Source organism: Sceloporus undulatus, chromosome 2 (genome assembly GCF_019175285.1).
Source record: "Sceloporus undulatus isolate JIND9_A2432 ecotype Alabama chromosome 2, SceUnd_v1.1, whole genome shotgun sequence".
NCBI lineage: Eukaryota > Metazoa > Chordata > Lepidosauria > Squamata > Phrynosomatidae > Sceloporus > Sceloporus undulatus.
In genome coordinates this window covers 223,419,632-223,432,270 of record NC_056523.1, presented here as the reverse complement: position 1 = coordinate 223,432,270, position 12,639 = coordinate 223,419,632, and the positions used below count along the sequence as shown (strand labels likewise).

At 43.1% G+C, this 12,639-nt stretch overlaps 1 protein-coding gene across 1 annotated transcript in view; it reads left to right on the top strand.

Moving 5' to 3' along the window:
• The first annotated feature begins 11,662 nt into the window (after positions 1–11,662).
• Positions 11,663–12,639, top strand: part of LOC121920581 (taste receptor type 2 member 41-like) — a 13,910-nt gene continuing 12,933 nt past the window's right edge. The window contains exon 1 of the mRNA XM_042447705.1: positions 11,663–12,537. Within this exon, the coding sequence (XP_042303639.1) occupies positions 11,663–12,537 (875 nt within the window). The remainder of the gene's footprint in view (positions 12,538–12,639) is intronic.

The window sequence follows — 12,639 nt, the reverse complement described above, 5'->3', positions numbered from 1 at the left end:
AATAAAAACCGAATTCAAAATAACCCTGTGTTTGTTATCTCGCGTTCGAAACGCGTTATTCTTCGTTCCATCTGGTTATTTAATCGAAGTTTTTACCTGCAAGTGTTCCTACTTGGCATGAAATCGGTGTTTAATAAAGCGATTTTCTCTTCCATACCTTATTTGGAGCTGTCAATAATAGTACTTCAGAAAGATGTAACGTTAACCCGGATTATTTGGAAGCGATTTAACTTTCGTCAGCGGTTTCCATTTCATTGACCGTTTGTGAAATGATGTATTTTTGGCGGGATTTTTTTTAATGAAACCAATCAAGGCGCTTGAAACGATCAAACGTCATAAGCGCTGTGAGCCTTATATACATTTTCCTCCGAATTTAGTAGGAAAACCCAAGTCTTTCCAGAGGAACTATGGGATAGGTTTTGCATGACAGCATCCCTCTTCTGTCTCCCAAGACAGCCAGGCAGAATCCCTTCAGAGGCCCAGAGATCAATGGGGGAGCTTCTGGCAAAGCGAATTTAGTAGAGGAAACCCAAGCTCTTTCCAGAGGAACTATGGGATGGGTTTGCAGGACAGCATCCCCTCTTCATGTCTCCCAAGACAGCCAGGGGAGAATCCCTTCACAGAGCCAGAGATCAATGGGGGAGGGCTTCTGGCAAAGCGAATTTAGTAGGAAACCCAAGCACTTTCCAGAGGAACTATGGATAGGTTTTGCATGACAGCATCCCCTCTCATGTCTCCCAAGACACCAGGAGAGGAATCCCTTCACAGAGCCCAGAGATCAATGGGGGAGGCTTCTGGCAAAGCAGAGGGAGCACTCTTCCAAAGATTCTCTTTCAGGGTTGGAGGAGAAGGCAGATTCCGTTTGAGAAAGAGAGGGAGAAGGCTCTATCCCCCCCCCATTGATCAGAGCCCTTCCCTGTCTGGGTGAGATCAGAGCCAAGCGGACAGGGAATGCCTCTTTTGAGGGAGAGCCTTCCCTTCCTGCCTCTCCTCCGTTAGAAATGGGCTCTCCCCACACAGAGGGAGGTTGCAATTGCAATCACCGGGAGAAGCCTGGTAAGTCCTTTGCAGATGCGGCGCTGGAGCAGCCGGGACTTCAGGCGCTTAAAGCGCTGAAGAGATTAAGCGCCTGTAAAAACATTAAAAATAAAAATAAAAATAATCCTTATCTCTTATTGAAAGACCACAGCGAACAAAGGGTGAGGAAGAAAAGAAAAAAGGCGACAGCCACGACGGATGGGGACAGAAAGGGCAACTCCCCCAGGACAGCCCCCACCGCAGTCCGCTCCTCCCATCCATCCAACCCGATTCAAAGGCTGTCGTTCCTATTTAAATACTCCGGTTCCTAACTCGAATCAATGAAAAAACGTAGGTCGGACCCTAGTGTTTTTTTAACACGTGTTAAATGAGGAAAATTCGATTTAAATTTTTATCCCGCTCTAACGATCGATTTGTAGTGGGGACGATTGCGGGTTGCTCTAGAACGTTCTAGGTTTAAATCGGATCCTAATATGAACGCCACTCCTTGGATTCGATTCAGAACGGGGTTTTCCCCTAGTGGGAACATCCCCTTAGGGTAACATTTGATTTGGCTGTCAAATGGATGAGGAAAAACCCTCTTGCTCGCTTAGAAAAAACCTTTTCTGCGTATGCACCCAACTGTCATTTCCATAAGTGCCCCCCTCCCATATGCTCAGAGAGGGGAGGGGAGGGGGAGGAGAGGGGAAACCGGGGGGGATCCTCGTTTGCCAGAAGCCAGACGGAAGGCAGAATGAGGCTTCCTTTGCAAAACTCCATAAAATCTCGAAAAACACACACACGAGAGAGGAGAGAGAGAGAGCGAGGGAGAGAGAGCGAGAGGAGAGAGAGAGAGAGAGGAGGGGCTGGGGTCCATAAGGCTGCCTGATTCCAAAGAGGGCTGTATTTCTTGATGTCTTCCTTCTCCAGGGCATGTCTTCCATTTCTCCCTCCTGTCCAGGAGGAATGCCAATACTTCCTCTCTCTGTCTTCTCCAGCAAACTGATTAGAGTCTGCAAAGAGGAAGAAAGCCGCTAGGCAAGGAAGTGTGTGTTCTCCCTTTAAAAGAGAGAATTCTCCCTTCTGGCACAGCAAGGGACCTGGGAAATGAAAGGCATCTGGAGGCTTGCATTTCCACACGGCTGCTATTACGTGAAGAGAGTGTGAATTAGCAAGCAGATAGGATGTGGCAAATCAGTAGTTTTGTGAATTAGCTTATTTCTTGGTTCATTCTCACATTTCTCCCTGGATTCGTCTGATTGCGCAGCGTCATGTGGAAGATCTGCAAACTTGTCCCTAATGCCCTGGGATTACCCTCCCATTGGCTCCACTTTAACCTTACATTATCCCCCAGTGTGAAAATGTTCAGGATTCATAGAGTTAAAGGGCCATCCAGTCCAATCCCCTGCCATGTAGGAATACACAATCCAAACAGTCCCAACAGTGGGCCTTTCAGCCTCGTTGAGAAAGCTCCAAGAAGGAGACTCCATCACTCTCTGAGGAGGAGTGTTCCACTGTTGAACAGCTCTTAACATCAGGAAGCTCAGGAGATGTGACATCTCACAGTCAAACAACACTTACTTTCAGAAGGTTCTTCCTAATGGTTATTAAATAAATTGACGTATTCTGGTATCTGGAGCTTGCGGAGGAAACAAGCTTCCTCCATCCTCAGTATGACATCTTTTCAAAATGTTTAAACATGGATATCATGTCACTCATTAACCTTCTCTTCCCCAGGCTAAGCATTACCCCGCTTCTTAAGCTACTATTCCTAGGACGTGGTTTGTAGACTTTTCACCATTTTGGTTATCCCCTTGACACACACTCCAGTTGTCACCATCCTTCTTATTGTGGTGCCCAGAACTGGACACAGTATTCCAGGTGAGGTCTAACCAAAGAAGAATAGAGTGGTCATTATTACTTCACTTAGTTAGTTACTATACATCTATTGATATGTTATTGATCCCTTAACCGAGTTTTTGGACATCTCATTGCCTCAGGGCAAGACAGAAGCGAGAATTCCAATAGGAAAAAATAGAAATGGCACAAAGCACACCAAAGACAGGTGAATGTGTCATCCAACATGCCAACTCTGCAAGGGACAGCACCAAACACTACAAGTGAACATGGTGGGAGGGGGGCTGATGGATTATGGGAGTAAATTGTGTTGGGATAGTTATGTGGAGAAGATCTGGAAGAACAACATATTCTGCTCTGGGGCTGGCGGGAGGGCGGGCAGCTGGAAGGCCTGGAGGCGGAGGCAGAGGCGGTCCTGCAGGGATGGCTCTGTAGTTGGCAGGCCCCCCATAGTTGCTGCTGGCGGTGCTGGACCGTAGGGCAGGGGAGGGCTTGCTTTCCATCCCCTATTCAGGAACCCTCCCGGCCTCCCTTTCCCCAGCCCATCTGGGCCTTGGTGGCCAGCCCTTCCTTCTTCTTCAGCTGCTAGTCTCAGAAAAGAGGGAAAGAGTCAGAGATTGAGCCGAGTTCTCCCTCATATTGTATTGGAAGGTTTATGCTGCATCACACTATTGACTCATGTTGAGCTTGGGTTCTACTAAAACCTTAGATCCCTTCTCATGTACTGTTGCCAAGCCAGGTATCACCCCATCCTATATTTTGCATTTCATTTTTACTGCTTGGTAATTTGCTGTATTGTTTAGATTCATTTTGTGGATTTGGCTCCAGTTATAATCCTTTAAGGTCATTTTAATTCAGATCCTGTCCTCTAGGGTGGTAGCTACCCATAATCTAATTTCATCTACAAGCTTATATCTCTATAAAAATGAAAAAGAAAAAAGTGTGTGTGAGAGAGAGGAAATTATTCGTCTGGCACGACTTGTTTTTGTAACTTTTAGTGATCAAAGCATTTATTTTAAGTCTGTTCCATGATCTGCTTTATAATCTTTCCTGGTAGTGATTGCCAGGCTTAGTATCTTCAATTACAGGAAGTCAGTATTACTGCTGAATAAATTCCATTATGAAGAATGCTTGGTGAAATGTTTATATGGTACTCTATGTAGGCAGGAAAAAAAAATGAAAAAATAGAGAAGGGGTGACAGCTTAGCTTGAAACGGTACATGTGAAAATAATCTAAGGTTATCAGACCCACAGGTAAAACTTGGGTCAGTGTCAGGAGCGCACAGGCAATGTGCCTGCCATTAAAATGTTGGGAATAGGCATGATGGGTGATGCAGGAGAAATGGTATTGATAAGTCATGGTGATCTCAGACACAGGTACTGGAAGAGAAGGATAAGTAAGGATGAGCCAAGCCTGTTCTAGGCTTTTCTATGAAAGAAGCTGGTTGTTTAAACAGAAAGAAAACGGGGTCGTATGGGTAACAGAAGAGAAATGTTGTTTATTTAATTATAATCAATAAGAATTAACCCCATACGAATTTTAAAACTTGTGTATAGTTTAATAAGCCAATTTAAATGCTTGCTGGCCAGTTTAACACATGAAGTTTCTTAGACTGGATCTATAGATCTTAATAAAGGATTTCTGGGTTTAACTAATGAGACTGGGTTTTTGAACTAGGTCTTCTGCTGGACCTGACATTCAACACTGTGATGCAGTGCCTAAAAAAACCAACGCCAATTCTGCTGGCTGAATTAACAGATGTATATTGTCCAGATTGGAAGTAGGAAGTAGTCTTATTCTAGGCACCACCATTCCAGAAGGACATCAACAAGCTAGGACATTCCAGAGAAGAATGATGAGATGCTCCGAAGTTCTGGAAATCAAGTCTTATGAACAATGACTGAGGAAGCTGGGCATGTTTAGCTTGGAGAGGGAAATTACCCTGAGAGTGATATGCCACTATCTTAAATACTGAAAGAATGGAGCAAGCTTGTTTCTGCTGCTCAAGAGACTAGAACGCTAAACAAATTCAAACACGAGATTCCACCAAACCTTAAGAAGAACTTCGTGTGATGGATTGGGGCCTCAGAGGGTGGTGGATTTTATTCTGGAAATCTTTAAATGATGGGACATGTTATTGTATATTTGTATTTAAAATGTTCAGATGTGCACATGGTTTGCTAAGTTTAAATTGGTTGCAGTTGAAGGCCAAAATCTAGGCCTCAGACAACGTGTTCAAGGACAACAGACGAGACAAAATGTAAAACAGACATGGTTTTTATTTGTACTAGATTGGTTCCTATTGCATGGCAATTGTGGGAAAGAGGCTGGACATCGTGGGAATGATTTTTGCTGAGGAACAAAGGACTGATCTTATGTTCTGGGTTTTTTTCTGAGTATGGAGTCTAAGCGTAAGATTTGGTGTACAGTTATTAGCTTTATTAGCTCGTGTATATATAGCAACTAAGACAATAAAAGCCCTCACTGAGTGAAGCCTGCTCTAGTGTTGTTTCTTTAATTAAGCAGCGGTTTCATATAGGCATTGTTCCGCCAGGCTGAAGCCTTTGTTGGAGTTTGCTTTGATCCTGAGTTCCAGAGAAGACTTCATCTACATCCAGTTTGGAACTACGGGCAAGAAACATTCACCAAAACAATTTTTCTAACAACGTGGTAGCAGAGGGATGGTTCCCAGGATGGTTGCCAAGCTGGTTTCTGAGCTGGTTCTTGGATGGGTGCCTGGAGGGTCTGCGGTTGCTGTTGTTCCTGATCCACTGAGACATGTGCTGTGAGTTTTCTTCCATCTGTAAGTCTGCTCTGTGTTGTTCATGTCCTGTGCCGAGAAGCAAATGGGAAGATAACAGTGTTGTTGGAGAAACTGCTGGGACTGGTTGTTTTGGTTGTTTTGCTGTTTGCTTTGAAGTCATGGAGGCGGCGCAGCTAAATATCTAAGCTATTCAACAAAATTATTGCGCTTGGGCTGTCTACACGGAATCACTGCTAGTCCAGAGGGTCTCTGGCATGTGGTGGACGTGGACCTACTGATGATACAATTGCTGATGATTCGAGGGTATTGAGCCTACAATCTTACTCACTCTTGAAGCCAAACCAGATTAACCATGTCAGAGAAAAGAGTAGTGCAAAGGCCTGTTTGGGATACTTTGCAAAGGTGTGCACCAGAATAGCACTGCCTTGTCCAGAATGATCTGGTGCAGGAGGCTTTATGCTTGCAAAATGCAGGAAAAAAAGCAGGATTCCTGAGAAGCAGTTGGAGGAAATGCAGGACCTGTTTGCACAAGTGCAGCTGAGGAGGGGTCACCTTCGCCTGAGGAGCAGAAGGCGTACATCTTGCTTGGGCGCTTGACCCAAGACTATGAGCCCACTCCTGCCTAGTTTTCAAGGTGTGATGTAAGACCAGATGACTGCTGAGTTGGTGTCGGCGCACGTTCTTGAAAGGAGCCAGCGCGGAGGTTCAAAGCAGGGCTCCAGAGTCGGCCCAGCGGGGGAGATACCAAAGGTTTTCAAACCAGCGGAGGATTATTGGAGAATAGCCAGCAGGAGACAGGCTGCAGTTGTTCCAAAGAAACACTTACATTGCTTTTCCTTCTGTAAAGAAGCCTAGGGCATGTTCCAAAAGAACTGTTGAAAGTTTGAAATGCCGGCTAAGAAGAACGCAGAGTCAAAGGTGCTAGTTCCAGGAGTGGAAGCACGCATTTGTGGCTGATTGACCGTGACGCAAAAGCCATCTCAAGCAAAGCCCAGTGGGCTCTGTTTGCGATGCTGGATATCGGGGGGCCTCCAAACCAATGGTTAACAAAAGTAAGCTCATGTGAAAAACAAGGTCGTGTCTAATGTTCAGTCAAGTGCTATGGCTGTTGTGTCCAGAGAGGTTTTAAAACAGTCTGGGCACTGTACATGTTCCAAGTTTTGGGGAAGGAAATTTGATAATGTATTGTGTGTTACCAAATCAAAAGTCTGGTCTATTGTGTCTACTTTAAACCAGATGGTGGGTCGGCTTTGAAGTTTGAAGGGGATGATTGATGACTAGCAAAGTAATAAGGGTGTCTGCAAAAGCACAATAAGAAACACAACATGATGCTGATGACAAAGCTACATTGCCAGTGTAATAAGTGCCTTTACATGCGATTGTGCACATATTTTCACAGTGTGTTTGGCCATGTTTAGTTTCTTAGTTTGGGAAAGTCGGGGAGATTTGGATCGAGTCCAAATGAAGTCTTGTCCGAACTCATCTTGCAATTCTTGTGTCAAACATGGAATGAAATTACGAAGGAAACCTAAATCCTAGGTATCCTTCGAAGAGGTTGGAGAGATGACCCTTGGGAATCCCTTCCCAATTGCTGGTATTCTCCATGCCAGAATTCCTGCTTGGCAGAAGAACGGACTTTGCCATTTCCACCCCACCTCACCCCTTCTTCATGTTTTGGGGTCACCCTCTCACGTATAGAGTGGAGGGCATGACACACCTCTCTTTCCACCTCTCCCATGGTGATCCTAGGCAAACCTATAGTGCTTTTGGCAAGGAGAGTTTACGAAATGTCCCTGAGAGAGAGAGTAACCCAACCCAATGTCCCCTGTGGATTACTTGGCTGAGCTGGGATTAGAACTCTAGCCTCTCATTTCACCATAGAAATTCACTGGGTGACCTTGGGCAAGTCACATGCTCCTCAACCTCCAACGTCCAACCCTGGATCCTAGCTCTTCCTTCATTGGTGAAGAGAGTTGGGAGTAGATGACCTCTGGCGGTTGTACCTTCCAATGCTAGGATTTCTACATGGCCGAATTCCTGTCGGCAGGACAGATAAGGTAAAGAGATAGTAGAGGAACACCTTGTTAATCTAAATGAATTTAAAGTCTCCGGGACCAGATTAACTCCATGTAAGGGTATTTTAAAAATGCACTGGCAACTGTAATATCGGAGCCATTGCAATAATCTTTGAAAACTCCTGGAAAACAGGAGAGATCCAGAAGACTGGAGGCGGGGCAACACGTTGTCCCATCTTCAAAAAGGGGAAAAAAGGAGGATCCCAACGATTATCGTCCAGGTTAGTCTGACCTCACATCCCAGGAAAGATTGCTGGAGCAGATCGTTAAACGAGAATCTGTGAAACATCTAGAAGCCATGCCATAATCACAAAAAGTCAACATGGGTTTCAGAGAACAAGTCATGCCAGACCAAACCTGATCTCTTTCTTTGATAAACTTACCGTTGGTAGTGAAGGGAATTGCTGTGGTATTATAGTATATCTTGATTCTAGAAGGCTTTGACAAGTTCCCCATGACCTTCTTGCAAACAAGCTTGTAAAATGTGGGCTAGAAAGGAAACTGTTAAATGGATGTGTAATTGGTTGACCGGACCGAACCCAAGGGGCTCAAATGGCACCTTTTCATCCTGGAGAGAAGTGACCAGTGGGGTCCACAGGGCTCTGTCCTGGTGCCCAGTGTCTATTCAACATCTTTATCAATGACCTGGATGACAGCATTGGAAGCATACTTATCAAAATTTGCAGATGATTACCAAATAGGGGAATAGCTAATACCCAGAGGACGGCATTCAAGATTCAAAAATGACCTGAAAGACTAGAAAGTGGGCCAAAGCTAACAAAATGAAATTCAACACGGAGAAATGTAAGGTCTTGACACTTAGGGCGGAAAAAATAAAATGCACAGAATATAGGATGGGGTTGGGAACTGGCTGAATGAAAACTACGTGGTGGTGAAAGGGATATAGGAAAGTCAAGTATTGACCACAAGTTGAACATGAGTGGAACGTGTGTGTTGATGCGGCAGTAAAAATGGCCAATTGCTATATTTAGGCGATGCAATCAAAGAAGTATAGTGTCTAGATCAAAGAGAAGTATAGTGCACTGTATTCTTGCTCTGGTCAGGCCCCACCTAGAATAATTGTATGTACAGTTTGGGCTGCACAATTCAGAAAAGGACATTGAGGAAACACTGAGAGTGTCGTTATAATTTGTCATAAAGGAGGGCTGGACAAAAATGGTTGAAGGGTTTGGAAAGCATGCCTATGAGGAACGAACTTAGGGAGCTGGGGATGTTTAAGTCTGGAGAAAAGAAGGTTAAAGAGGTGATATGATCGCCCTGTTTTTTTAGAATATTGTTGAAATAGGATGTATATTGGGAGAAGCGGGAGCAAGCTTGTTTTTGCTGCTCCAAATGAGGAGAACAGGATCCGTGAAACAATTGGATGCAAGTACAGGAAAGAAGAATGATTCCTACTTGAACCTTTGAGATGTAGAAGACTATCTGAGCATGTAAGGGTTGTATCGAAATAGAGAATGCACTCCCACGGAGCGGGTGATAGGGGAGTCTCTTTCGTGGTGGAGGTCTTTAAACAGAGGCTGGATGTGCCATCTGTCAGGGAATGCTTTGATTTGGATTTCTGCATGGCAGGGGGTTTGGGAACTGTGATGTGGCTTTGTGGTCTCTTCCAACGTTCGATGATTCATATGAGTTCTTATGATTACCATTTGCCACCCCACCCACACCCCCCTTCTAGTTTTCTAGTGAGGGTCACACTCTGTCAGCGCTGCCATGTGTGAAGCCGAATATGACAAAAATTCCTCTTTATGGAAGAAAAGCCTTGTGATAGGTTTGCTTTAGGATAACATCCTTCAGTGGCCATTACTGATGTTGAACACATGGGGGGTCAGACTGACATGTCCCTTAGATCTATGTATTCTTCATAACAGAAGGGGATTGGATGGATGGGTCTTGAGGGTCTACCAATCTACCATTTTGTTGGGTTTTGCAACCAAAGTTTTTTGAGATTGGGTTTTTGGGGGGGGGGTGGGGGGTGTTCATTCAAAGTTTTTTCACGTAAAGGAATGTTCTTTAAACTTCTTACCAAATTCCTTTTGAAAACAGTGCATATGAGGTTTGAAATGCAAAATTTAAACTAGCACCCAGACACGTAATAAGTATAATAAGTGTTGCAGTTGTCTTTTATTGTCATTTGGGAAAGCTGTGAAAAAAGGACATCTATATGACTGTGGACCGTATGATAAATTTATATGTATGTATTAACACACAAATGGAAGATTGGCTAGTTGTCTTCCTCCTCCTCCTCCTCTTTCTTCTTGCTCTTTTATGTTCTTTTTCTTTCTTTCTTTCTTTCTTTCTTTCTTTTTCTATATAATTATTGCAATACTGTATTTTTTAAATTATGTTTAAATAAGAAGATGCTGTTGATGTCACTTCTGGCCATGTTGGTGATTGTTGATGCGACAAAAGGATGAGGGGGTTATAAGGTTAATGGTAAACAGTTATAAGTGAATTATAAAATTTGGCCTTAAAAGTTACAAATATAGATTACATAACGGATTAGAATTAAAAGAATGATTTAAAAACAAATTAATTATTTGGTGGGGATAGAAGTATTTTACCAAAATGGTACTCCCTTTTAATAATTCATTATCTCTTAATTTTGACACTGTGAAAAACAAAAAATTTGGAATGATAAGATGATGTACATTTACTTTTTGCTTCCAGTAAACAGGACTGATTATAAAATATTCAGAAATGACCAAGCAAGTGATGGTGAACCTTTTAGAGGGCCGAGTGTCCAAAACTGAAAACCCAAAAGGCCACTTATTTATTGAAAGTGCCATGTCCTCTGGGCTTTCTAGTAACAAACTCTGGCAAACTCTGTTGCTGGGAGAGGATTGGATCATGTTGCCCACAGAGTAGGGTTTCTGAGTGACTACCTCTGGCACGCGTGCCCATAGTTTCGCCATTCACTGAACCTAGACTATTACAGTAGCTGAATAAAGGGGAGATCAGGTGGTTGGTGGTTATGACACTGGTTATAAAAGAACAAGTGAGATAACAAGATATGTGTGGCAATGTTTTCAGCTACTAGCCATCATAAAGGGCAAGGTCTATGGAAAGGAAGGGTTAGTCCTGCACATTACCATAAAGTAGAATTTGAGGGGAAAATACATTACATATACCTTGTTTAAATGGGATGTTATATTACAGGTTGAAGCAAGGATGGGCCAAATGGAGCAATCTGTGGCACTCTGGATGTGCAATCGCTCCAGGACTGCAAGTGACAAATGGCCTCTCCTGAAGCAGCCCACCACAGGCAGTCTCAAGCTTACCACTTCTATTTCCAGCTGGCTTTTGGTCACCTTAAGCGCCCTCAGCATGGCTGCCATCACTTCATTTTGGACATCTGCAGGTTACTGTTAAATTTTTTAAGGTATGAATTGAAGTCTGAAAGAAGAGTCTATATAATTGGGTTTATTTAGATTGTGGGAGGAATATGGTTGATTGAGTTAGAATCATAGACAGAATCATAGAGTTGGAAGAGGACCAAAAGGGCATCTAGTCGAAACCCTGACCAAGCATCCATGACAGATGGCCATCCAGTCTGCTTTAAAAGGACTCCAAGGGGAGGACGACTCCAAGTTATGAGATCTGAGGTTGGCAAAATGCAATTGTCCAGCGTCAAGGCTCTGCAAAACCATCATATATTTACCATTCAGAATGTAACAATAAACATATTCAAGACTTTATTTCAAAGGGCGGGGGGGGGTGGGGGTGGGTAATTTTTGGTAATGAGGAGAAAAGGAAATGTCACATGAAGTTTGCCAATAATACCGTTTTCTGCTTTTTTATAGGTTCCTCTTCTGTAGCATGATCTGATCATTATAAAAGCCCCAAACAGCAGTGTTCCACAGCAAACATCAGGCAGGATTACAACTAGATTCCTCCTTACAGACAATCTAGACATTACAGGCTAGAAAGATGTCTATACTGAATATCATTTATTGGATTATTTTTGGAATTGTGTGCCTTATTGGTATTTTGGCAAATGGATTTATCGTAGTGGTGAATGGACACCAATGGCTGCAAAACATGAAAATGGGCCCTTATGATATTCTCCTGGCTAGTTTGAGCACCTCCAGATTTCTAGCACAGTCAACTATTCTGGTGACCAGCTTCTTGATCTGCTGCTTTCCAAAGACTAATTTGTATAATTCTTTAAAGAAGTTAATACATTTTTCCTGGACGTTTCCCAACATGGTAAGCGACTGGTGTGCCACATGGCTCAATGTTTTTTATTGTGTAAAGGTTACCAACTTTGCCAACCCTCTCTTCCTGTGGATAAAAGCAAGGATCAATGTGCTCATACCCAGGATGCTTGGAATGTCAATATTAGTCTCCATGGTTTTCTATCTTTATTCATTTGTCAGCTTTGAACACAAAGAGTGTTACAATGTGACAGGAACTCTGTCAGGCAATGCCAGTGAAAATGAAGTTTGCAAGAGCACTTTCATTTATTTTGTCCCTGTGGAATTCTCTTTTTCTTCTGCAAATTTCTTCCTGAGCACAACTGCATCCATCCTTCTGATTATTTCTCTTCACAGGCACACAAGAAACCTGAAGAAAAGCGGTCTTGGTGTGAAGGACCTCAGCACTCAGGTCCACATGAAAGTCATGATATCTTTGCTGTTCTATCTCTTCTTCTATCTTGTCTATTTCATTGGTATGATAATTTATACCAAAAGCATTATTAATAAGGAAGAATTTGACAAACTACCTATTACCATCTTGTTTTCTCTGTTTCCTTCTGCACACTCCATTATATTAATACTAACCAATCCTAAACTGAAAGAAATGTGTGCCCACATCTTAAACATCAGACACAGAACATGGCAAAAAGGACAACAGACACTCAACACTTATGTTTAAAAGACATTCTTTCCTCCTGTCATTTATGT